This window comes from Melanerpes formicivorus, unplaced genomic scaffold (genome assembly GCF_026170545.1).
Source record: "Melanerpes formicivorus ecotype bairdi unplaced genomic scaffold, bMelFor1.0.p_v2 SCAF_16, whole genome shotgun sequence".
Taxonomy (NCBI): Eukaryota; Metazoa; Chordata; class Aves; order Piciformes; family Picidae; genus Melanerpes; species Melanerpes formicivorus.
In genome coordinates this window covers 3,044,790-3,071,020 of record NW_027142368.1, presented here as the reverse complement: position 1 = coordinate 3,071,020, position 26,231 = coordinate 3,044,790, and the positions used below count along the sequence as shown (strand labels likewise).

Here is a 26,231-nt window from a genome sequence, read left to right as displayed (position 1 = left end):
ATGACAAAAACCAGGGCACACTCATCAACAGCTGCTAGCTACTTTGGATGAGGACTTACCATGTATTTATAAACTTGGTAACTTTGTAGAAAAGCCCCATGACAAAAAAAAAAGAAAAGAAAATAATTTTGAAGATTAAAAAAAACCAACCCTAAACCAAACCCACCAACCCCCCCCAAAATAACAAAAACAACAACAAAACCGACCCAACCCCACCTCCCCCCCCCGCCCGCCTCGGCTCCTATGTATAACCACAACTGCAATGTAAACAGATTTTTTGGCACACTTAAACTCCTCTGTACACAAACCCCTCCAGAAACCACCCAGATAAATTCAGGAGCACAGGCCAGCTCCCAGTCCACTGCACTGAACAGTCACACTCCGTGGCAAGCGTCAAGCATGGAGACAGCTTCAGCTCTTCCTTGGCATTCACAGAGAATCCAAACAAAGGAGCAGCTTTGGCCAAAAAGTGAACCTTCCAACAGCAGTTTTTGAGGCTGAGAGATAACCCAGCTGTACTTCTCCAAATTGCCTGCATCTTTTCAAAACCCCACTGTAATTAGGTGATTCCACCACATCTGGATTTAAAGAGCAAACTCTCTGGCAGGCGGTATCATTAGGAAATAAACTATGGAGGTTTTTGTCCTTCCTTGGTATGGATTAACTGGATGCTGTGCCTATAAACAATTCCAAGTGGAATTAAGCCAATATATCTTTAAAAATCAATTCCTTCTAAAAAGTATATAGAAGTTCAAAGTTGCAAACAAATGTTTCATAAGACATAGTGGATACAAAACCAGCCCCAAACTCTAACCCTTGTATCAGGAGTGTTCTCCTGTTTAAATGACTGTGTCATGCAAGTAAGAATTCTCAGCACTTTCCACAGCAGGAGACCTCTATGATATCCCTTTCATTCAGCTGGGATACAGCCTGGAACTTTGCAGTTAGCAACAGGAGGAGGGCATGTGGTAATAACCTTAAATATCCTTTGAGCCCTTGGAGGGTAACATTCCCTATACTGAGAATCCAAATTCTAGGAGATTACTCTGATTATTGAAAGTGACAGGTAAATAGAAAACAGTACTGAAGTCAGACAGCTGAGTAGGTTTGCTGCACCTAGAATGCTCAGTAAGACTTTTCTTTAAAAGTCTAAACTCTTTAGACTGAAAGCAAGAGGTTGAAGCTGTCCTATGGCTTTCAAGATGATGCACACTGAGCAAATCCACAGAACAAAAGGGGGGAAAACAAAGCCAGAATGAACTCAATCCCAAGCAGCTGTTTTGTTCAGCTACATTGCCCTGGACAGCTCCATTCTCCCTTCTGTGGCAATGAACTCCTTTTCCGTGGCTCGAGTATCACCTTGACACAGTCTCTCCTTCAGCTTTTCAAGTTCATACTCATGGAGGATTTTCTGTGTTAAGTATTTTTCACGTTTGATTTTGGCTGTCACGTCTGCTGGGACGTCAGGAATCATCCACGCTACAAAGAATTTGACGATGAATACAACATGCTGAAAAGAGAAGAAGGAAGCCAGGGGACATCTAGTAAGTCATTGCCAAATGAAACAGCAAATAGAGCATTTTTTTGTTCACAAACAGAACATTTCCTTCAGCTGTCCTGGAACAACACAACAACAAGGCTGGTGAGAGGTCTCGAGCACAATCCCTATGAGGAGCAGCTGAGGAAACTGGGGTTGTTTAGTCTGAAGAAGAAGAGGCTGAGGGAAGACCTCATTGCTCTCTACAACTTCCTGGAAGGAGGTTGTAGTAAGAGGGTGTTGGTAATTTCTCTCTAGTATCAGGTGATAGAATGAGAGGAAATGGCCTGAAATTGTGCCAGGGGAGGTTTAGGTTGGATAGTAAGAAAAATTTCTTAGCTGCAAGAGTGGTGAGGCATTGGAACAGGCTGCCCAGGGAGGTGGTGGAGTCACCATCCCGAGAGGTATTCCAGAGATGCGTGGCCATGGCACTTTGGGACATGGTCCAATGGCCATGGTGGTGCTAGGTCACTGGCTGGACTCAGTGATCTTGGAGGGCTTTTCCAACCCAAACAATTCTTTGATTCTGTAGCAAATGAACATCCACCTGAGATGGGCACAAAGTCTCAAACACTTCCTTTTATGCAGAAACTTGAATTCCAAACCATTTCTGAATTAGCAAACCCAAGAGAAAGGTGTCTGGTTCTGAACTTCCAGCATCCATTTCTAATACCTCTGTGAGGCTTCTTAGAAAATTCACACAGCTGTGCTGCTAACACTCAGCTATTGAGAACTGATAACATACAGCAGGCAAAGTGATAAGAGCACTTTAACAACTCTTTTTCCCTTTCAGAACTTGAAAGGCAGTGGTTTAATACTGAAGTGTCAGTGATCCAAACTACTGATTTTGCTATTTTTAGCCAATATATATCACTGAAAACTGTTCTCTGGATTTTGAGTACAGTCACCTCACATACAGCTCTTTAACAAAACCAGCAGAACTGAAAGTGCTATTCCTTGTGGTTCACATCTCCCTCATCTGCATAAGAACATTTTTGTTCTACTGGCTTATTTGTATCAACTCTAGAAGTCTCCTCAGCTGTATTGTATCAACTCTAGAAGTCTCCTCAGCTGTTTTTCCCTGCTCTTGCTCTGAGGTTAAGTCCCTGATATTAGAAGACCTAGTTATAGTCATCATTTAGGACAGGAATCCTTAGGGAAGGAACTATTTGATACTCTGAGTAACATTAGTAACTACTTAGAGAATCTATAAGGTACCAGTTTGGGAAGGAAATTTTGCAGGGAACATACCTCCATAATAATTATAAAGGCCATCTTTGCAGCAAGAATGTGCCAGAACTGCATGGTGTGTAAATATCTCTTCTCATGATCTGGAGGATATCGATAGTCTCTGTACCTGTTGGATAGAAAGACAGGCAGAGGTGAAATGTCACTTCCAGCCTGAGACAGGCTACAAGCTAAGTGTCACTTACAGACAAATACAGCTGTCACTTAAGGAACCTTTTCACCTTGTTTTAAATGGTCTGTTTCCTTTTGCAGAAAAGGGTTGCCTCTCAATTTGTTTCTATCTGATGTTTACTCACAGTCACAGCAGTGGAGCAGAGATGAGGAGGCCTGAGCAGTGAGATTCTGCACACAGGTTACCCTTTTTTCAGGCAAATCACACAGGGCAGAGTGATAGAATGTATCACAGTCACGGACAGGTATTGAATAAATGTGAGAGATGTTGACAGATTATGGACTGGACAGATAACAGGGCTCAATCAAAGGACCTGAGTGTGTGTTCTACACTCTAATGTATAAGTAGGACAGAGACTCGTGGGGCTTTAAAGCTAAAACATGAGCCAGCAGTGTGCCCAGGTGGCCAAGAGGGCCAATGGCATCCTGGCCTGTATCAATAGTGTGGCCAGCAGGAGCAAGGAAGTCATTCTGCCCTGTACTCAGCACTGGTTAGGCCACACCTTGAGTCCTGTGTCCAGTTCTGGGCCCCTCAATTTAAGAAGGACATTGAGACACTTGAACGTGTTCAGAAAAGGGCAACAAAGATGAGGAGGCGTTTGGAGCACAGCCCTGTGAGGAGAGGCTGAGGGAGCTGGGGTTGCTTAGCCTGGAGGAGACTCAGGGGAGACCTTATTGCTGTCTACAACTACCTGAAGGGAGGTTATAGCCAGGTGGGGGTTGGTCTCTTCTCCCAGGCAACCAGCACCAGAACAAGAGGACACAGTCTCAAGCTGTGCCAGGGGAGGTTTAGGCTGGATGTTAGGAAAAAGCTCTTCCCAGCAAGAGAGATTGGCCATTGGAATGTGCTGCCCAGGGAGGTGGTGAAGTCACTGTCCCTGGAGGTGTTAGAAAAGGGATTAGATGTGGCACTTGAAGCCATGGTTTAGTAGTCATGAGGTGTTGGGTGATAGGTTGGACTTGATGATCTCGAAGGTCTTTTCCAACCTGGTTAATTCTATTCTGTTCTATTCTAAAACATCATAAAAACATGGTGTCTTCTTGAAGTGGTGGTGGGGTTTTGTTTGATTCACTTATTTTGGGAAACTTTCTTTTTCCCATCAAATCAATACTCTTCTTTTACTGTGGACTTCTCCAAAGTTCTTTCTCACATCTTCTAGAACCTCCAGCAACAAAGGACTACTTTTGTGTTTTGAATGAAAGCAGGATGACCTTGGTGGCATCTAGCATGGCAAAGATTGACTTCAAATACCTTGGCTAATTTTCAGCTTTGCAACCTAAACATTCTTGATGATAATTTCCTTATCCACTTAGACCTTGAAGCCTGAAAACCATTGAAAAAAGGCTGAACTTTGCAGCCTTAGGGACATAAATCTCCTCCATCACTCTGAGTTAAAAATCAGAGCCAACCAAGCAAGCAGTATCAATGAGATTCTATTAAACAACCTGAAGCTGATTTTTTGTGTGTCACTTGCATGATCTCTTACCATCCCAAGCACTGCCTTAGTAGTAGCTTAAATATTACCTCTCACCATTTAATATCTAGTGGACTACTTAGAACAGCACTGACTTCTTATGCTGTTTTCTAAACAAAGTGCTAAAATATTTATTGTTACACCAACACCAACCTGCATATGAGCAAGCCTTCTGGATTCTCTTTGGGCTCGTTTCTCTCAGGAAAATCTGAGATCAGAAACACTGACAAACTGTTGTTTATGTATCCAGACATAGGTGAGTCTTCACTTTCAGAATAAGCGTAGTAGTAAACTAACCGAGGAATCATATCTGATGTAAATGCAACAATAAAAGCCTGAAAGAGAAATTGGGAAAAAGGAAATGAAGGAATTGGCACACAAAACTGGTGAGCAGATTCATAAAGAGGTTTTGGTGCTCTGGTTCTTGTGGTGTAACCCAGCGTGTTTTAAGCCTGGTGGCTACAACAACCCCATGCAGCGCTACAGGCTGGGGTCCGAGTGGCTGGAGAGCAGCCAGGCAGAAAGGGACCTGGGGGTACTGGTTGGCAGCAGTAGATCATGAGCCAGGAGTGTGCACAGGTGGCCAAGAAGACCAATAGCATCCTGGCCTGCATCAGAAATAGTGTGTAGCCAGCAGGAGCAGGGAAGTTATTCTGCCCTGTACTCAGCACTGGTTAGGCCACACCTCAAGTCCTGTGTCCAGTTCTGGGCTCCTCAGTTTAGGAAAGATGTTGAGTTGCTGGAAGGTGTCCAGAGAAGGGCAACAAAGCTGGGGAGGGGTTTGGAGCACAGCCCTGTGAGGAGAGGCTGACGGAGCTGGGGTTGCTTAGCCTGGAGAAGAGGAGGCTCAGGGGAGACCTTATGGCTCTCTACAACTACCTGAAAGGAGATTGTAGCCAGGTGTGGGTTCGTCTCTTCTCCCAGGCAACCAGCACCAGAACAAGAGGACACAGCCTCAAGCTGTGCCAGGGAAGTTTAGGCTCGAGGTGAGGAGAAAGTTCTTCACAGAAAGAGTTGTTGGCCATTGGGATGTGCTGCCCAGGGAGGTGGTGGAGTCCCCATCCTTGGAGGTGTTCAAAAAGGGATCAGATGTGGCACTTGAAGCCATGGTTTAGTTGTCAGGAGGTCTTAGGTACTAGGTAATAGGCTGGACTTGATGATCTCTGAGGTCTTTTCCGACCTTATTGATTCTATGACTCTATGATAAGCAACGTAGTTTGGGTGCTTTACCTTGATAAAGATGCTGACTGCAGCCTTTGCTGCAAGGACCAGCAATCAGTGACCAAAGAATGTGAACAGTTCTTACAGGAGGCACCAAATGGCAAATATCCCTTCACAGCAACCTGTCTCCTGTCTGTGGTAAGAGCACCTGTTACTCACAGAGGAGATGTGGTTGTGAATGCTCGTGAGAAAGGATGAATGCAGTGTGTGACCACTTTATGAATGAAGGACAACTGCTTTCTCCAGCTAATATTTAAAGAGGAAACTGGCCCCCAGCACGTTTTGCCTGGTAACTTGAGACACTTGAGGTGCTTGAGTATGCCACTAACTAGGCAATATCTGCAACTGGGTTTGTTGCCTCAGACACTTGCAGATTTGACACTGTTCAAATACTGTATGCTAAAAAGAAACAACTGATTTGCTCAGCACTCTGCTTTACAGGATTAAGAAGAAATGCTGGCATAACATTTAGTTCCCAGTTTATAAAGAGTCTCTCTGAGCTACTGTCCCCATAGTGGCATCCAGAAGCAGGTAATGAGCAGAATTCCCACAGAACAGGCCTCATAGTGATGAGACAGAAGTGTCATCTGGATGACAGAATTCATGCACATCTCCTGTCCCCTGTGGTCCCTTCTGGGCAATCAATGCGCTTCATCAGACTAAGCTTCAGACTGGCTTACACCATTCCAGATCTGGAGAACACAGACAAGTGACTAAGAAGCCACAGTGCAATGAAATGTGGATTTGGAGCTGCATGTTGCCAACATACAGAAAAGCTGAACAACCCCAATGACTTTACCACATCACTGTAGGGTGATGTGATAAAGTGAATAACGTTGATGAAGGAGAAGAAGCATCAGCTGATTTTTAAAGGTACAAACTCCAAACACATGGCAGAATCAAAGCTGATGTAGCAGAGTTAACATACTTACATTGGTGACAACAGAGAGGATGGCCATTCCGTTCAGGATTTCTTGCCACACTCCTATGCTGTGTGCTTTTGCAGCCACAGGTCTCCTGTACTGAGTGGTTAGTTTCCAGGAGTCTACTCGAATCTCCAGGATATTATTCATCAGAGCAAGGAGGGGAGCCAGGGGAAAGGATGCCACGAAGAGAGTAATGAATCCAAACTGAATGACTGCAAGGGAGAAAAGAAAGTGCCAAAATCTGCCCCTATGCAAGTACCTCAGGGTGACAGTGAAACATACAATTCTGCCAGGCACAACAGCAAACCACCTCCAGCCCTGGCAGGAGCTGAGTGACAGCCTGCCCCAGCCCTGAGACTTCTCTAGTCTCTCAGGGCTGCCATTCAGCAGCACCCAAGGGAACAAGGCATTCAGGTCCTGTCAAGTGATGCTGCCAGCAGTGCTGGATACTGATTCTTTGATGGTACTGCAGCTCCCTTGTGAAGAGAACCTAATTGTAGGGAAATGGGAACTTACTCATACATCCACTTTCTGAATTACAAGAGAGGTACAAAACCAGACTAGTTTTCCTCTCTTGGAGTTTGTACAGAGCAAGCCCATTCTCCATTTGCTTATCAAATAAAAAAGGAGGAAATATTTGTATTACAACCTTACCTCCACCTACTCTTACTGGATTAGTCAAAATAGTAATACCAGTTCTGCATGCAGTAGCTCCACTGGGAAGTCTTAACATTTAGTTTAAGAATTGCAGATAATATACAAAAATGCCCCTTTTAGTCATTACCAAAATGAAATGTCTCTTGAAATGAAATGTGACAGCCCCCAGTGCAGAGCCAGCACCGCCATGGTATTTCAAAGACAGGAAATAGATCATCTTGTCTGGGTTAGGCAATGGATAAACATAAATTCCCATACCCCAGTCATCAGCTCTTCCATGATTTCAGTGATCAATTCTTCAACTTAGAAAAGCAACAAAATTCCTGCTAGCTAAGCAGGAATGCTGGAGCATATTGGTATCAGCTCTGACTCAGGAAGAGCAAGGACATCTATTGACAGGCATGGCTGACAACACTGATGGCTCTTAGCATAATGAATTTCACAGGATCACAGCCTTTTATGAAATGCCATGAAGTGCCAATAATACAGCTGCAAAGCTCTAGGCAGTAATTACTCCTGTGCAGAAACATAAGGAACCACTTCTCACAGAATCACAGAATCACCAAGGTTGGAAGAGACCCAACAGACTCTGTCCTTCTAATAGACAAATACCAATATTTGTGTTTTTATGTCTCTTAGATTTAGTTTGGCTTCAGTTTCTAGCTTCAGTTCTCAGGTTTTGTAAGCTAATTTGATATGCCGACCTGGTCGCCTCAGCTTTGAAAAACCCTACTCTGTTACCCATGCTCCCTCTGCTGGTCTAATGCACCAACCAGTGCAAACCTAAAGCCTAAATGGCTTCTCCCTGAAGCAGTTCATAGATCTTGTATCTGCAGTAGCCATCCTTGCAGGAGACTTGGCACTCAGCCAGTTTCCACTGACATGAGCTGCGAACACGCTTGGGAACAAGAACAGAACAGACACCAAGACAGCTGGTTGCACTGAGAATAATGTTCCCCATTCACATGAAGGAAACAAACAGTCTGCAGTGTTTCTGTGAATTTCCCTGCAGTCCTGAGTGCAAAGGCAGCTCTTTGGGGGTGTGGTTTTGGGTTTTCTTTTTAAATCGGGCCAACCTATTGAATGCTTTCCAGCAGTTAATCATCTCCTGTTTACCAGATGAAACCCATCAACCCCAGGGAGGTGGTGGAGTCACCATCACTGGAGGTGTTTAGGAAGAGACTGGATGGGGTGCCATGGTTTAGTTGATTACATGGTATTGGGTGATAGTTTGGACTCGATGATCTCAAAGGTCTTTTCTAACCTGGTTAATTCTATTCTATTCTATTCTATTCTACTGTACTTATACTGTACTTCTGTTCTACTGTACTTCTACTATAATTCTATTCTCTTCTATTCCTACTGTACTTATACTGTACTTCTATCCTATTCTACTGTACTTCTACTGTAATTCTATTCTATTCCATTCCATTCCTAACCGGTAACAATTAACTGAGAGACTATTTCTTGGAAGTGCCAGTAGAAAGTGTCTTGTCCTCAATTCCAAAGGTGGCTTTTTAAACTTACCCATTTCTAGATATTCATAGAACAGGCCCAAGGCTCCAAATGTCTGCAGATCATGGTCTTGCTCCCAGCGACTGTATAAATTCTCTGGATTATTTCGGGCTTTCCGGCGTCCCCACCAGTTACAAATCCAGCTGCATGTGCAGAAAAAAAGTTACTGTGGCAGTTTCAGGCTATGCCTTTACAAGTTAGCTGCAGAGTTCAAGCAGAAGAGTGGAGAAGCATAAACAGTTCACAGTTGGGTGTAAAAAGGAAAACAAAAGATTATTCTAAATGAATTTAATTGAATCACATAATCACAGAACATTAGGCTTTAGAAGGGACCTTGAAACATCATCCAGTCCAACCCCTCCTGCCAGAGTAGGATCACTTAGGGTAGGTCACACAGGAACGCATCCAGAGGCTTTTGAATGTCTCCAGAGAAGACTCCACAGCCTCTCTGGACAGCCTGTTCCAGGGATCTGTCATCCTCACAGTGAGTAAGTTTTCACTTATGTTTCCATGGAACCTTCTCTGCTCCAGCCTGCACCCACTGCCCCTTGTCCTATTATTTGGCATCTGAGTAGAGCCTGGCTCCATCCTCCTGCCACTGCCCTTCACACCTCTATACATATGACTGAGGTCACCCCTCAGTCTCCTCTTCTCCAAGCTAAAGAGCCCCAGCTCCCTCAGCCTTTCCTTATTTGTGGCTCTGCACTGGACTCTTTTAAGCAGTTCCCTGAGGTCCTCCTTGAACAATGAGAGGGGCAGAAGAAGCATCCCTTTCGCTAAGCAAGCTCCTTGTTGCAATGTGCTTTCACAAGCATGGCTTTCACAAAAAGAGGCCCAAGACCTCCATAAAATGAGTCTACTTGTCAGAATTTGTGCTTGATTTACAGAGTTTTTTTCTTGGCTTCATATATCAATACCCAATATGACTCCTTCAAAAGAATTTCCTGGCTGCAACATGAGCCTCTCAGTGCAGGAGATAACTTACGGGACAATGGCCTCTTGGATGTTCCCCCAGATCTGTTTGCCAGCCATGACGATGGTGAGCTGTGTCGTCAGCTCTATCAAACAGCCCGCAGGATCACACTGGCAGAGACAAACTGGGGGTTAATGGACATGCAGAATGGACATTCCCTAGATAGACTGAGTTCTGCCACAGGATAAATGGAAGAAAAGAGTTCTTATAACTTTGTTGGGCAATAATTTTCACCTGGGCTGTCAGCCAAGCTACTTTCTCAGAAGGGCCTTCAATGCTCAATGTGCTTGATAAAACACACCCCAAAATCTAGTGACTCTTTGCAGACAGAGTAATTCAGAGATGCTGAGCACTGTGCAGACACACAAAGATAAAGCAGCAGGATCCACGTGAAGCAGCCACTCCACAGCCCTGCAAGGTGAATCTATGCTGCTTGGTTAGCTCTCAACACCAGACAAGCCCTGATCTGGCAAACACCCAGGTTTTCTATTCATATTCCTACACCAGAGGTGTTTAAATACCTGCCAGGATCTGCTCTCTCATTCAGGACAACTCTTCTTTGAGTATATATGAACTTAGCAGCCAGAATGCCATTAGGAGATATTCCATCAGCACCTGCACTGCATTACTTCATTGTGCTTTGCATGAAGTTTCTCCTCCACTGTTGCCTCCCAGGCAATGTTTCACATTAAATATTGTGTTTCATCTCTGTACAAACAGGATTATTAGCAATGCCACGAGGGGGAAAAAGCAAAACCTTACAGTGGTGTCTTTTACCAAACTGTTTCTCTGAAAGTGTAGTGCCTCAAAAAACTAATCAAGACACCAGAGACCGTTTCCACTTATACTAGCTTTCTTCAACCATTTCTTTCAAGCCATTTTAAAGACTGATGGTGATATCCACAGGTATCTCAGGAGAGCTGGGGCCAAGAAAAGCTTTTTTGACTTTTCACCCTTGTGGCTGAGAACCACAGGTTTTCACTGCCAGTGGTTCCCTCATGAGCAACAGTGGGAAGAGCCTTTGGAAGCCCCATCGGCTTCAGCGTGGTCAGCTGAAGCCTAGCTCCCACTAAAACAAAACTGCAGCTCAAAATTGATGACTCTACAGGTTGGAGTGGGGAAAGAGTTTAAACTAGTTTGTTATTCTTCAATCCACCTTAATCAAGTAACTCCTACCTCCTCATTTCTCCAGCGATTAAACATGTATGTGTAGTCACCTGGGTAGCCAACAAACTTCCCTTTGAAGAAGGCCACGTAGAAGCAGGATGAATAGTAGTTGACAAACTGGAACAGAAACATTTTCATTGTGAGCCTGTTCTCATACTCCATATGAGTTTTTGGAATCTCTGTGAAACCAGAAAAGAGTATTTTTAATTTTCCTTTATTCCTTTTACAAGGATACAAACAGTCACCACCCACAGTGTCTTTACAGCCCAAAGGGGAAAAAAGAAATAAGAGCACAACAACCCCATGCAGAGCTACAGGCTGGGGTCTGAGTGGCTGGAGAGCTGCCAAACAGAAAGGGACCTGGGGGTGCTGATTGACAGCTGGCTGAACATGAGCCTGCAGTGTGCCCAGGGGGCCAAGAAGGCCAATGGCATCCTGGCTTGCATCAAGAATAGTGTGGCCAGCAGGAGCAGGGAAGTCATTGTGCCCCTGTACTCTGCACTGGTTAGGCCACACCTTGAGTCCTGTGTCCAGTTCTGGGCCCCTCAATTTAAGAAGGACATTGAGACACTTGAATGTGTCCAGAGAAGGGCAATGAGGCTGGGGAGAGGCCTTGAGCACAAGCCCTACAAGGAGAGGCTGAGGGAGCTGGGATTGTTTAGCCTGGAGAAGAGGAGGCTCAGGAGAGACCTTATTGATGACTACAACTACCTGAAGGGTAGCCAGGAGGGGGTTGGTCTTTTCTCTCAAGCAACCAGCACCAGAACAAGAGGACACAGCCTCAAGCTGCGCCAGGGGAATTTTAGGCTCGAGGTGAGGAGAAAGCGCTTCAATAAGAGAATTGTTAGCCATTGGAATGTGCTGCCCAGGGAGGTGGTGGAGTCACCATTCCTGGAGGTGTTCAAGAGGGGACTGGACGTGGCACTTGGTGCCATGGTTTAGTCATGAGGTCTGCAGTGACAGGTTGGACTCGATGATCTTTGAGGTCTCTTCCAACCTTATTAATTCTATGATTCTATGAAAACCACTGACAAACACTTCAGCAGTTGGAGTTTCTGCTCTCAAATATGCTGCCCTTAATTCACAGTGCAATGCCCAGAGTAGACAGGGAAGTGAAATTCCTTCTTGTAACATTTCTAGGCTTCCATTTCCCCATCTTTAAGCTGTCTTCTAGCACTTGTCCTCCCCAAACCTTACACTGTTTCTAAGATAGATCATGAACCTCAGATAATAATTTCAGGGTGTTCTAGACTACAAAGATTTAACTGTTGGCCATGCATGTGACAAAGAACTATTTTATTTCTCCTTTGTGGCAGAGAAGCAGGTTACAGACTTGGTGGGGCTTTTTTAGTATGCTGTATGTGTGTAACTTATTTCTTGAAGTCAGCAGAAAATAAATGGGCTCTGTGCCTCTGGACACCGAGACTCGGGTGAAGGGAAGAACAGAGAAAGCTACAGGCATCTTGGGGGTGCCAAACACCACCAAGCCTTTGCTTAAGCTTTTGCTGCCTTCATAATTACATTCTTAAACAGGTTTACATTTAAAAAAGGTAGCTGGAAGCCCTATGCACATTACTGGTAAAATGTCTTGTTGAATGACAGCACCTAACCAATGTGGGCTGAGAAAAAGGGGAAGAAAACACACCACAAACATCTGAGGCCCTCTGAATTACAGTATCACAGTATAACTAAGGTTGGAAGAGACCTCAAAGATCATCTAGTCCAACCTATCAACACAGACCTCATGACTAGACCAGGGCACCAAGTGCCACGTCCAATCCCCTCTTGAACACCTCCAGGGATGGGGACTCCACCACCTCCCTGGGCAGCACATTCCAATGATGAACAACTCGCTTGGTGAAGAACTTTCTCCTCACCTCGAGTCTAAACCTCCCCTGGCACAGCTTGAGACTGTGTTCCCTTGTTCTGGTGCTGGTTGCCTGGGAGAAGAGACCAACCCCTTCCTGGCTACAACCACCTTTCAAGTAGTTGTAGAGGGCAATTGGTCAGGACCTGGCAGAGGTGCTGAACTCACCAGCCCTATGGTAAAGTTATTTATACATCAGAGTAAACTGTGGATGTTTGTGTGACAGAAGGACGTAAAGGTGTTCATTGGGAACCTGACATGGGAGTGTGCATCACTCAGGTGCTCATTTAATGATTTTTATTGTCAGTGAGCTGTTCAAATCTTTATATCAAACTTACAATGTTCAGAGGAAGGTTACATCTGCACGTCTGAAAACCAGTCTGGCCTAACTTTTTCAAGAGTGAAGAGTCAGAATGGACACTGCTGCCAGCCTCAGCCCACACCCCGGCTCCAGCCGTCCCCAGGCGGGGCTAGACGCAGTTGCCTCCGGCTGCCAGAGGAGGGCAGCATTCCCTCAGAAGTAAACGCTGCATTCCCCTGCAGCTGCCAGCCACAGCAGTGCTGACACTCCAGCAACTAATCCTCTACACATGCAAGCAGAACAATAACATTGTTGAACCTTCACGCTGATAAATTCGTGCCCTTCAAGAAAAAAGGACCTAAAAGTGATGATTTTCTGTTTGGTTTTGCTAGGGGCAATTACTTATTACATGCTCTTCCTTTGGTCTAATTCAGCCAGGTCAGATTAGAAACACAGAGCTCTGAGACAAGAGATGGTCTATAATAAAACAAAATAAACCCAATGTAACATCCCATTAAGTTTCTTCAAGAAACATCTCTGAATTCTCAGTTGCACTTGTAAGGCCTTAAAAAAACAAAGATCACCCAACTGTTTTACAACAGCAGTACAAATATGTAGTACCTCCAGCTCTCCCCTCCATTGACCTGAATGTTCTGCAGTTATCTCTTTCTATAAAACACCTGCAAGGACTTTTACATATAAATCATGAGGGCAAACAACACAAAATACATAAAAATGACCCTAGGGAGGGATACTTCCAGCACAAAAGCAACAGTCAAACAAACTCTGCTACAGAAGTAACAGATCTTCCCAGGCCTGCCTGCTGGCTCCTACGGCTCTGGAGGGAGTTTGCTGCAGGCAATGCTATTGATGGCTACACGTCCCAGTGACACATCTTGGGCCCAACTCCACAACCTGCTCGGCCTCTGCCTTCATCCTGTATTAACTCCACAGCTGTAAATCCACAGTTAAGGGAAACAGTGCCAAAAGAAACCCCTGGAAAATATACTATCCTATCCCCTTCTCTTGCTTCCCACCTTTCCCCCCAAAATAAGAGACATGATTATTTGGTCTTTTCTCTTGCAAAGATAGCTGGGAAAGCTGTGACCTATCTTTTGGAATATATCTTCAGGATCTCTAACTGAAACACTGCTAAATCAAGGCAGTTTGTTTGGTGACTAGTATAACACATGATAATCTTTAATTATGTTCAGAACTAAGATTGTCTCTGTAGACTAGTTTTAACAGAAGCAGACATTACACTATGAGAAACCAGCTTATAATAACTACTGGAAATGCAGGGAAAATGTTTAGTATGGCCACAGATATAACTGAGTCATCACTGTAAGCTACAGACTAACACCCCAGTGAACAGAACAGAATAGAATAGAATAGAATTAACCAGGTTGGAAAAGACCTTTGAGATCATTGAGTCCAACCTACCATCCAACACTATCTAATCAACTAAACCATGGCACCAAGTGCCTCATCCAGTCTCTTTCTAATCACCTCCAGTGATGGTGACTCCACCACCTCCCTGGGCATCACATTCCAATAGCCAATCACTCTTTCTGTGAAGAATTTCTTCCTAACATCCAGCCTAAACATCCCCTGGTGCAGCTCAAGACTGTGTCCTCTTGTTCTGGTGCTGGTTGCCTGGAAGAAGAGACCAACCCCCACCTGGCTACAACCTGCCTTCGGGTAGTTGTAGACAGCAATTAAGATCTCCCCTGAGCCTCCTCTGCTCCAGGCTAAGCAACCCCAGCTCCCTCAGCCTCTCCTCACAAGGCTGTGTTCCAAACCCCTCCCCAGCTTTGTTGCCCTTCTCTGGACACCTTCCAGCAAGTCAACGTCCTTCCTAAACTGAGGGGCCCAGAACTGGACACAGGACTCAAGGTGTGGCCTAACCAGTGCTGAGTACAGGGGCAGAATGACCTTCCTGATCCTGCTGGCCACACTGTTCCTGATCCAGGCCATGATGCCACTGGCCTTCTTGGCCCCCTGGGCACACTGCTGGCTCATGTTCAGCCTACTATCAACCAGTACCCCCAGGTCCCTTTCTGCCTGGCTGCTCTCCAGCCACTCTGACCCCAGTCTGTAGCACTGCATGGGGTTATTGAGCTCCCTCTGTGCCCAAGCGGAGAACAGCTACACAGAGCATCACCTCCAGATGAGTTCTGCCTTTGGTGATTCCTTCCAAGTTTTTTCTTCAAGCACACTGCTTACCCATATCAGTGATCCAGATGGCTATTCTCTCATAGAAGAAATTCAGTATCATGATGATGACAAAATTCAGGCATGAGGCTGTGACAGAGGTTGCCAGCTGAGGGGTCAATAATCCACTGATGGGCTGTAAGCTTTGGGTGTTCTCCATCAGGCTGGCAAAGGCGGCGTACACTGCCAGCCGATACACGATCACAGCTATCATGCTAGCTATAATCAGAGACACCTATGGGAAGGACAGAGATTGGAAATGCACTTACAGCTCAGTATAGCTATAGGCTATTTGGAAATAAGATGTCAATCATCATGCTTTGCAGTTTTTAGAAGTTACTCTTTATGGGTATGAGTTCAGCAGCACTGAAATGCAAAGCACACAGGCAAAATGATTTGTTATATTCCATGCATTAAACTCCACAATAGCAATTTGTTAAACACAAGAAAAAGCAGAGAATCTAACAGCAATAGTCAACCCCCCCCAAAGAAACAGTGCAGAAAAGATACAGAATCACAAAAATGGAGATGGAAGGGACAAGTTTCATTATATTATCCACACTGGAATTCACTCTGCAGGAAGAATAGTGTGGCAGCAGGAGCAGGGAAGTCATTGTGCTGCTGTACTCAACACTGGTTAGGCCACATCTTGAGTCCTGTGTCCAGTTCTGGGCCCCTCAATTTAAGAAGGACATTGAGACACTTGAATGTGTCCAGAGAAGGGCAACAAGGCTGGGGAGAGGCCTTGAGCACAAGCCCTACAAGGAGAGGCTGAGGGAGCTGGGGTTGCTTAGCCTGAAGAAGAGGAGGCTCAGGGAAGACCTTATTGATGACTACAACTACCTGAAGGGTGGTTGTAGCCAGGAGGGGGTTGGTCTTTTCTCTCAAGTAACCAGCACCAGAACAAGAGGACACAGTCTCAAGCTGCGCCAGGGGAGGTTTAGGCTGGAGGTGAGGAGAAAGCGCTTCCCAGAGAGAGTTGTTAGCCATTGGAAAGTGCTGCCCAGGGAGGTGGTGGAGTCACCATCCCTGGAGGTGTTCAAGAGAGGATTGGTCATGGCAATTGGTGCCATGGTTTAGTCATGAGGTTTGTGGTGACAGGTTGGACTTGATGATCTTTGAGGTCTCTTCCAACCTTGGTGATTCTGTGATTCTATTTCTACAGAGGAAGATGTGGATAGCTCATTGCAGTGAAAAACACTGTTTCTTTTTGCCTTTACTACAGCTTTTTTCAGTATGGTCTGTTAACAGTACACAAGCCAGAGAAAAGTTGCCCCTATGCTAATCTGTCCAATCAAATTACTAATTAATGACAGCTTTCCAAGGCCTCTCTTTTTAAATCACAACTGAAGTGCATTTTGCACAGCAGCAGGGAATTTGCAGGACAATGACAAAAGCCTGTGTTAGTACCATGATTAAACCCAGTTTGTGTCCATGTGATGGTTAGTGATGAGCAGCAACTCTAACATATGTTAAAATGATGGTTCCACAAATGCTCACCCAGAACAACACTGTGGCTCCTGAGATGCAGAATCGCACAGCCTGGCTGCTTACAGGCAAATAAGGCTCCATCTCCTGAAACAGGGAAGCACAGCACAGTTCACAAATCCATCATCTCATTCTAATATCCAGCAGCACACAGAGCTCTCATCAGCTGTGTGAAAGTGTCCACATCTGAGGAAAACCATTCGGAAACCCTCCTTCTGAACAGGGGAGATAGGACATGATTTTGAGTGTGACAAGGGGAAAAAACCCAACCAAAAAGAGCAGGACAGAAGTGGCATAAAAATGTCAAAAGACAAGACAGTACTTGGGAAGAATGGTCAAACCTTTGCAAAACTCAGCCAGCAGCTGAAGGAAAAGGTTCAGCTCCTTCATTAGGGGACCAGCCAGAGCTGGTACTGCAATGCCAGGCCAGCTGTCATACAGCTCTGAGTCCAAAACTGGCCTCAATTTTAAGAAATTCTTAAAAGAGTTTCTTTAAATGGTCACTTCCTTGGATGTACCATGTGTCTCCACCCAGCCAGAGAATGCTTTCCCCTGCTCCTTTAACATCTGTCATTTTTAACTGAAGAAATGCCTGCTTTCATTGGCTGCCACTCAGTATCAGGCAGCTTGGACTTACCCAGGAGTGTACCCCCACATCACACTTTCCATAGTTGTGTAAAGTTCTCTTTTTCACAACCAAATGCAATATCAGATCACATGTATTAAGAAAGAATCATTTAAGAACTGATGCCAGCAGAAGATGATCTAGGAAGAGATAATCTGAATTTGATGCATCTTTGGGACAAGGCACTGTAGCATGCTTACTCCCCTCTTGGGGCAGGGGGCACCAATTACTACAGGCAAGCACACTATTAAGTCTATTATCAATAAGGAAATGCTTGTTTTGGCAACACAAGTTATTGAACCTGTGAAAACTTGTTGAAGGGAGTTTGTTTTCTGCTGCACAAGAGCTCAGAATGTGCTGAAGGCAGTGTCTCAGTGCAGGGTGATTCTGCTGAATGCAACAGCCACGGCTGAGCTGTGTGTTCCTCCTGACAGAACCCAGCAGCAGCTGTTCTTTTATAAGGGCTGCTGCTTCCTGGTGGTGATATTCTGCAGTCAGCACACTCACACCAATGTGATTTTGTTTGAAGAGTTATGTGCTGTTCTCTCAGGAGAGATCCTGCCTGCATCTGCCTGAGTATACTTACTAAACACAATTATCTATACTGCAGTTTTAAGTCACAAGTTGTTTGATGGTGCTAACAATTAAAGTCTCTGTTAACAGAGCTATAAAAAAAACCAACAACATCTGCAGATAAGATACAAGCACTGATAACAGGTGGATCTACATGGGCTTATAACATTTTACACCTATTGTGTATTAATATTCATATTCTGTACTAAACCCAAATCTTTCACACAGACTAAGCTATTTAACAAGTCTCCCACTTCAGAGCAAAAGGTAGGCAACAGTGTGCAATGACAGAGCCCTAAGTTTCACTGCTGTGCTTCATTATTTATGTAAATTAAGAGTCTACCACAAGCAGCAAACCCAAATTTTAGCTATGATCTACTACACCATCATTAAGCATCACGACCACATGAAGTGTTAATTAAAGCCTCAAGATGAGCAAATTCTTCTAGAACTTTGAATCATTGCCAGGAATAATGAAGACAATTTCCTGAGCAAAGCAAAGGCAGCCTTGGGACACATGAAGCAAAGTGACCCATATCCACATCATCTCACCAGCCTGCAGAATTATCCTACTGGAAATCACTGTCTCTTTAGGTTCAGCATGCACGTGACCCTATAGTGGCCTTTCAGGAGTTAAAAAGGGGCCTACAAGAAATCTGGAGTTGGACTTATGACAAGGACATGTAGTGATAAGACAAAGGGCTCTCAATTTAAAGAGGGTGGATTTAGATTAGAGGTAAGGAAGAAGTTCTTCACTCTGAAGGAGGTGAGGTATTGGAGCACGTTTCCCTGAGAAGTTGCAGATGCCTGGAGATGTTCAAGGCCAGGCTGGATGAGGCCCTGAGCAACCTGGTGTAGTGAAAGGTACCTGTCCCTTCCCATGGCAGGAGGCTGGAACTAGACAATCCTTACTGTCCTTTCCAACCCAAACCATTATAGGACTGTGATTGCTAAGGATCACTTCTAAAGCTGCCACACAAAGGCTCCTGAAAATCCAGTGAGGAACTAAACTGCTGTGTCATCAAGGACTGTAAAGCCAGAGCGGTTTTATGGTAATTGTTAATGCACACCTAGCACAGAACAGCGCAGGAACTCACTCTGACATAAGAAAAATATCTGGTGGCCCAATTTCTCTTTCTAAAATAAAATCCAAATAAACCACCCTACCTAAGAGATCTGAATGAGTTAGAGAGGACAGCTGCAGGAGTGCACCTCAGGACAGCTGTAGGAATGCACCTCACTCATGCCACCTTCGGCTGATTTACCTCAACAAACTGCAGGCTTTGGTTCATGCTGTAGGCAACCACTGCCCACAAGTCAGCCCATTACTTCCCTGCCCTTACATGATTACCCTCTGCTGCAGTCCATCACTTTGGAGCACACAAGGGCCACAAACCACCTCTGTGTGGCTTTCCCCTGCTCTTGCCTTCAACTGCAGCACAGCCACAGTGGTTCAGCTGGTTTTGGTCACTGCTCAGCCATGTAAGAAAGTGGAGGTTTTGAGCCTGAGCATACACAGGGATGCAAGCTGGCAAATCACATGCAACAGGCAGGCATCTGGTTTCAATCAGCAGAACTAGCTAATGAAAAACTGATTTATCTGAAACTTTCCTGTGCAGGCAGAAATCAATATCTCAGCAGAGCTACACTTCAAATCACAGTGCATGATTATCTAAGCTAGAGGTACAAGAACAGCAGCATTAACACTGTGTGTGCAGAAAGGCAGGGAGAGACAGAAAAATGAGATGAGTGTATCTACTTCCTAATAATTAAGGAGGCAAGACCTGAGAGACAGGGCTCCTGTTTATGTAACAGTGATTCTTCCCACATTCTGGCTAAGCTTCTATTTCTTTACTGATGATTGTGTTAAGCATACTCATGACCAGTGGAAAAAAAAGCTATTTATAAGCAATTCTAGGCTGAGAAAGGATGATTTAAAAATGCACCACACTGAAGTGGAGGATATTGCACTGGAGGGCAACCATCTGATCCCTACATTTCTCAAATAACTCCTATCTACATTACACTTAAATGAAGACAATTAACATCTAGCAAGTCTAGAGCATTCAGCAGAGTTAAACAGTGTGGTTAATTGTACCTTAATTAGATTTCAGACAAAGGGCTTTAGCAACCTTCATCTCTCTAGTGTTCTCCTAACAAAGTGGTTGTGCCAGTAGCAAATCCACAGCAAGTCCCAGTTATGTATCTTTAGATCAAGGTGACTGCTTGCTCATGTTGTGTAGGGAGGAGAAAGACTGCTATGAAAGGTGAGATTTCAGAGGCTGCTACCTTGAAACATGAAGGACACTGTAAAGATAGCATTAGCCAAGTGAGAGCTATCAGCTTTGCCTTTGTATTCCTGATTTAATATATCAGTTTCCTGTGGAAATTAAAATCAGTAGAGGGTAACTAATGAAAGTTATGCACGCTCCAGAGGCAAAAATCCCCCGTGTTTTCATTTATTCTCTGTGAAAAGCCTAGATAACAAAAGACATCTGCAGGAAGAGAGCCAGGCTCTACGAGTCTGCCATGTGCAAGACTTGAGACTGGAAAGCAAGACAGCCACACAATGCCCCTGTGCCAGGGTGAACAGAGCCCAGGTTTCCAGACACCAACAGAGCTGTGCTGCTTCTAGCAGCTCAAGTGTTCTTCTCTGACACAAGTCAAAGAGCAGAAACATCAGCACTCAGACTGGGATGCCTTCAGCAAGAAAACAATGCATTACCCAATCCTGCTTTGATATTCAATGCAGTCTGTTGCGTTCAGTGAGGATGTGGTTGGCATCGTGTTTAGGTATTTCAGCCAAACTCCCTGCTGTCACAAACTCTGTGGAGATACAATAGCTGAGGGCTTGCCCTGCTCCAGCATAAATGTGCCATTTCTCATGTGTGTCACACACATCTGCAGCTAGTCAGGCTTGTTCCCAAGGCAGAACTCCCACATCATCGAACTTCCAGCACACAGCTCAACTTGCCAAGCCAGCACGCTCATTACCTGAGTTACAGGATTCCTCTTCTTCTGGGTACATTTTGCCTCATACTCAGGTCTCAGCTGGAGCTGCTGCTGTTCCTCTTCAAAATCAACCAAATCCCACTCGTATTTCAGCCTAGCTTGCCGTCTCTTCCAAAACTCCAAGAACAGTGTAACTGCAAGTTGGAAATGTTAAAGTCTGGTTAAGGCAGGAGTGAACTGGTTCATGAACCAAGTTAATAATTTCTGCCCTGGCTTCTGTTCTGCAGTCTATTATTTTTCCTTAGAGTGTAATCCAACTATTTTTATGGCCTATCTATTTAAGTTCACCACTGACACCACAATAGGGATTAAGTAATTTATTAGCTAATTGAATTCCAGACATGGATGGCAAGGAAGATGCCAAGATCTAAGATGGGTATTTCCATGGTTATGACAACCATGTTCCATTATGGTTTAACTATTGCTGTGCAAACAGCAACAAGTGGCTGGAGAGCGGCCAGGCAGAGAGGGACCTGGGGGTACTGGTTGATAGCTGGCTGAAAATGAGCCAGCAGTGTGCCCAGGCAGCCAAGAAGGCCAATGGCATCCTGGCCTGGATCAGGAATGGTGTGGCCAGCAGGAGCAGGGAGGTCATTCTGCCTCTGTACTCAGCACTGGTTAGGCCACGCCTTGACTCCTGTGTCCAGTTCTGGGCCCCTCAATTTAGGAAAGATGTTGACTTGCTGAAATGTGTCCAGAGCAGGGCAACAAAGCTGGGGAGGGGTTTGGAACACAGCCCTGTGAGGAGAGGCTGAGGGAGCTGGGGTTGTTTAGCCTGGAGAAGAGGAGGCTCAGGGGAGACCTTCTTGCTGTCTACAACTACCTGAAGGGAGGTTGTAGACAGGCAGAGGTTGGTCTCTTCTCCCAGGCAACCAGCACCAGAACAAGAGGACACAGTCTCAAGCTGTGCCAGGGAAGGTTTAGGCTGGATGTTAGGAAGAAATTCTTCATAGAGAGAGTGATTGGCCATTGGAATGGGCTGCCTGGGGAGGTGGTGGAGTTGCCATCATTGGGGGTGTTTAGGAGGAGACTTGATGGGGTGCTTGGTGCCATGGTTTAGTTGTTTAGGTGGTGTTGAATGATGGGTTGGATGCAATGATCTTGAGGGTCTCTTCCAACATGGTTTATTCTATTCTATTCTAAACACAGGAATGTGATAATTCAACTAAATCCTTGGGTATAAACTTGCAACACATGAACAGCTATTACAGACAAGCAGAACTGGTTTCAAGTAGCATGTTCAAAGATTTCTGTTGCTTTTTGATGATGATTTGATATCATGACTGTTTCAAAGATGGTAAATGTCTGCTGCTTCTCATATGATCAAGAGTGAAGCTGGCTTGTGAGTTTTTTAAGGCACTAGAGGGAACTGATTTCTGTCTATAATGTAAACAACTCTAAAAGTTATAATGCTGCATAACATTTTAAAAGCCCTCTATAAACTACTTTAAAATGTAAACCTCTAGTAATCCAACTGTTCTTATTTGAACTGGAGAGGCCTTACTCTTTTCACAAACACAGGAAAGCTTATCTTCTGCAGTTCTAAACCCTTTCACTGGTACTTCCTGAATGACTAATCCGTGTCACTCAAATGCTAGTGCTTAACAACAAGGTAAGTTTAGCAGAACAGCCACACAACATCATATTCAAAGGGTTGTTTTTTTTTTGAGGATACTCTATGAAAAAAAATAGTGACTAAATCCTTCAAAACAAATTCACAAACAGCTTTGCTAGTAGCACACAGAGAGATCTTTGTGTGTTAATGAAATATCTAGCTTTGAACTGAAGATTTAATTATCATAATTTAGAATTAACCTTTATTTAGAATAAACCAAACCAGGTTGGAAGAGACCTTCAAGATCATCGCATCCAACCCATCAACGAATCCAACACCACCTAAACAACTAACCCATGGCACCGAGTACCCCATCAAGTCTCCTCCTGAACACCTCCAATGACAGCAACTCCACCACCTCCCCGGGCAGCCCATTCCAATGGGCAATCACTCTCTCTGTGTAGAACTTCCTCTTAACATACAACCTAAACCTCCCCTGGTGCAGCCTGAGACTGTGTCCTCTTGTTCTGGTGCTGGCTGCCTGGGAGAAGAGACCAGCCTCTGTCTGCCTACAACCCCCCTTCAGGTAGTTGTAGACGAGTGATAAGGTCACTCCTGAGTCTCCTCTTCTCCAGGCTAAGCAACCCCAGCTCCCTCAGCCTCTCCTCATAGGGCTTGTGTTCCAAACCCCTCACCAACTTCGTTGCCCTTCTCTGGACTCGCTCCAGCAAGTCAACCTCCTTCCTAAACTGAGGGGCCCAGAACTGGACACAGGACTCAAGGTGTGGCCTAACCAGTGCAGTGTACAGGGGCAGAATGACCTCCCTGCTCCTGCTGGCCACACTGTTCTTAACGCAGGCCAGGATGCCATTGGCCCTCTTGGCCACCTGGGCACACTGCAGGCTCATGTTCAACCTACCATCGACCAGTACCCCCAGGTCCCTCTCTGCCTGGCTGCTCTCCAGCCACTCTGACCCCAGCCTGTAGCACTGCATGGGATTGTTGTGGCCGATGTGCAGAACCTGGCACTTGGATGTGTTCAATCTCATGCTGTTGGCCTCTGCCCATCTGTCCAGCCTGTCGAGGTCTCTCTGCAGAGCCTCTCTACCCTCCAGCAGATCAACTCCTGCCCCCAGCTTGGTGTCGTCAGCAAATTTACTGATGATGGACTCAATGCCCTCATCCAGATCATCAATAAAGATGTTAAAGAGCACAGGGCCCAGCACTGATCCTTGGGGCACACCACTAGTGACTGGTTGCCAGCTGGATGTGGCACCATTCACCACCACTCTCTGGGCTCGGCCCTCCAGCCAGTTCCTAACCCAGTGCAGTGTGCTCCCGTCCAAGCCATGGGCTGAGAGCTTGGCAGAAGAAGCAGAACGAAACAGGAGCCAAGGCAATGCAGTAACTACACCTACAAACCTCCACAACGTTTAAGAAATGCACTCCAGACAATTTGACCTTAAAGTTTGGACAAATATCACCTGGTGTGAAAGCCTGCTTACAGACAGTCAGGAAATCCACCTGTTTCTGCATCATGGAAATACACTGCAATGTATGAACTTCACTGGAGCAGGATAGGATAGGGTAGGGTAGGATAGGGTAGGATAGAGTAGGATAGGGTAGGATAGGGTAGAATAGGGTAGGGTAGACCTAACTCATTCTCATGCTGGAAGTGCTGCTAATAAAGTGGTCCTGATGCACCACCACCCAGTGAAAGGTCATAAAAGCTCTCTACAGGGCTCAGCAAACAGTTCTTACAGGGACTGGCTAAGGTTGCACCGCTCTGTCTCAGGCTACTAAAGAAAGAAGCAGGAGTAGGGGTTAGAGTGCCCAAAGCTTATGATATCCTAGATATCTGCTGGAATTCGTCTGGTGGCTTTTAAGTCTAGTTTTTCTGTAACTTTAAACTACTTAATACTTTCATCACTTTTGTATCTGAAGCCAAGTGTTAAAGAGAAACCATTATTCCATTTCTGCCCACTACCAGTGTCCCCCTCAGCAGTTTGGCCAAGAGCTCATGATTGCTTGACATAAAATTTATCAGGTGCACTCACCCCATATGCCCATGAAAATGGCAAAAAAGAGAGTTGCCACGTTGTCAAACAAATGGGAATACTGCAAGAGAACACAAAGGATCAGGTCAGTACCAAACCAGATTTTAGCATGAGCAGAAATGCCAAGTGGCTGGAGAATCACATACAGACCTCTGAGGACTCACAGGTGGTGTTTAGTCTCCAGTACTCACAATCTCGGTCACAAAGAGGGCACATGATGATCTCTCCTCCAATTGAAGGGTCACAGATTTCTTTGCTGAGGAGAAAAACATTGTACACTAACTGTTTTCAATACATCTTAAGAGTTGCTAAAAACACCCTGTAAGACTGAAGAGCTCCATTTGTTCAAAGCTCAACATTTGCAGTTTCACAGTGAAGATGCAAAGTCCTAATGCATTCACTGGTGTTAATCTGGGCTTGGCCAGGGCAAGCCAAGAAAGGCAGCAGCTGTCACAAGGACAGCAGTGCTACAGGCTGGGGTCAGAGTGGCTGGAGAGCAGCCAGGCAGAAAGGGACCTGGGGGTACTGGTTGACAGTAGGCTGAACATGAGCCAGCAGTGTGCCCAGGGGGCCAAGAAGGCCAATGACATCCTGGCCTGGATCAGGAATAGTGTGGCCAGCAGGAGCAGGGAGGTCATTGTGCCCCTGTACTCAGCACTGGTTAGGCCACACCTTGACTCCTGTGTCCAGTTCTGGGCCCCTCAGTTTAGGAAAGATGTTGAGTTGCTGGAAGTTGTCCAGAGAAGGGCAACAAAGCTGGTGGGGGGTTTGGAGCACAGCCATGTGAGGAGAGACTGAGGGAGCTGGGGTTGCTTAGCTCGGAGAAGAGGAGGCTCAGAGGAGACTTATCATCCAACACTATCTAATCAACTAAACCATGGCACCAAGCACCCCATCCAGTCTCTTCCTAAACACTTCCAGTGATGGTGACTCCACCACCTCCCTGGGCAGCACATTCCAATGGCCAATCACTCTTTCTTTGAAGAACTTCTTCCTAACATCCAGCCTAAACCTCCCCTGGCACAGCTTGAGACTGTGTCCTCTCATACTAGTGCTGGTTTCCTGGGAGAAGAGACCAACCCCCATCTGGATACAACCTCCCTTCAGGTAGTTGTAGACAGCAATAAGGTCTCCCCTGAGCCTCCTCTTCTCCAGGCTAAGCAACCCCAGCTGCCTCAGCTTCTCCTCACAGGGCTGTGCTCCAATCCCCTTCCCAGCTTTGTTGCCCTTCTCTGGACACATTCCAGCAAGTCAACATCTATCCTATACTGAGGGGCCCAGAAGAAATCAATACAGTGCTTAATGCAAAGGAAACAACCTCTGGCTGCTGAGATACTGGATCCCTCTTTGATGGGAGAACACTGCTGATCTGTCCTGTACTCATGCTTTTGGTAGTCAGCACAAATGAGGACCTATACGAAAAGGTCAAGCAGCTTACTCTGCACGACAGGTGAAAACAGAAAAGCTCAAGGCAACCATGAACACTGGAAGTGAACAATTTTGGGAGATGGCAGTGCTAGGTTTAGGACTTTATGTATCACAGGTACTCTAATATAAAAAGCTACTGCCAAAGGGCAACCAAGTATTGCTTTTAACCTACACATTGAGTCTTACTAATTACACAGTCCCAAGTTCTGCATTAGCTGCCC

The 26,231-nt window shown here is 45.3% G+C and overlaps 1 protein-coding gene across 7 annotated transcripts in view; it reads right to left on the bottom strand.

Annotated features, from left to right (window-relative positions):
• Nucleotides 1–234: 234 nt before the first annotated feature.
• Nucleotides 235–26,231, bottom strand: part of ANO5 (anoctamin 5) — a 67,722-nt gene continuing 41,725 nt past the window's right edge. For all 7 annotated transcript variants that reach the window (XM_068147805.1, XM_068147806.1, XM_068147808.1 and 4 more), the window contains 12 exons: nucleotides 24,733–24,838; nucleotides 24,583–24,643; nucleotides 20,953–21,104; nucleotides 16,773–16,847; nucleotides 15,285–15,507; nucleotides 10,900–11,069; nucleotides 9,736–9,833; nucleotides 8,763–8,893; nucleotides 6,585–6,790; nucleotides 4,585–4,766; nucleotides 2,789–2,894; nucleotides 235–1,510 (listed from right to left, as the gene is read on the bottom strand). In XM_068147805.1, the coding sequence (XP_068003906.1) occupies nucleotides 1,289–1,510; nucleotides 2,789–2,894; nucleotides 4,585–4,766; nucleotides 6,585–6,790; nucleotides 8,763–8,893; nucleotides 9,736–9,833; nucleotides 10,900–11,069; nucleotides 15,285–15,507; nucleotides 16,773–16,847; nucleotides 20,953–21,104; nucleotides 24,583–24,643; nucleotides 24,733–24,838 (1,732 nt within the window). In that variant the 3' untranslated portion in view covers nucleotides 235–1,288. The remainder of the gene's footprint in view (nucleotides 1,511–2,788; nucleotides 2,895–4,584; nucleotides 4,767–6,584; nucleotides 6,791–8,762; nucleotides 8,894–9,735; nucleotides 9,834–10,899; nucleotides 11,070–15,284; nucleotides 15,508–16,772; nucleotides 16,848–20,952; nucleotides 21,105–24,582; nucleotides 24,644–24,732; nucleotides 24,839–26,231) is intronic.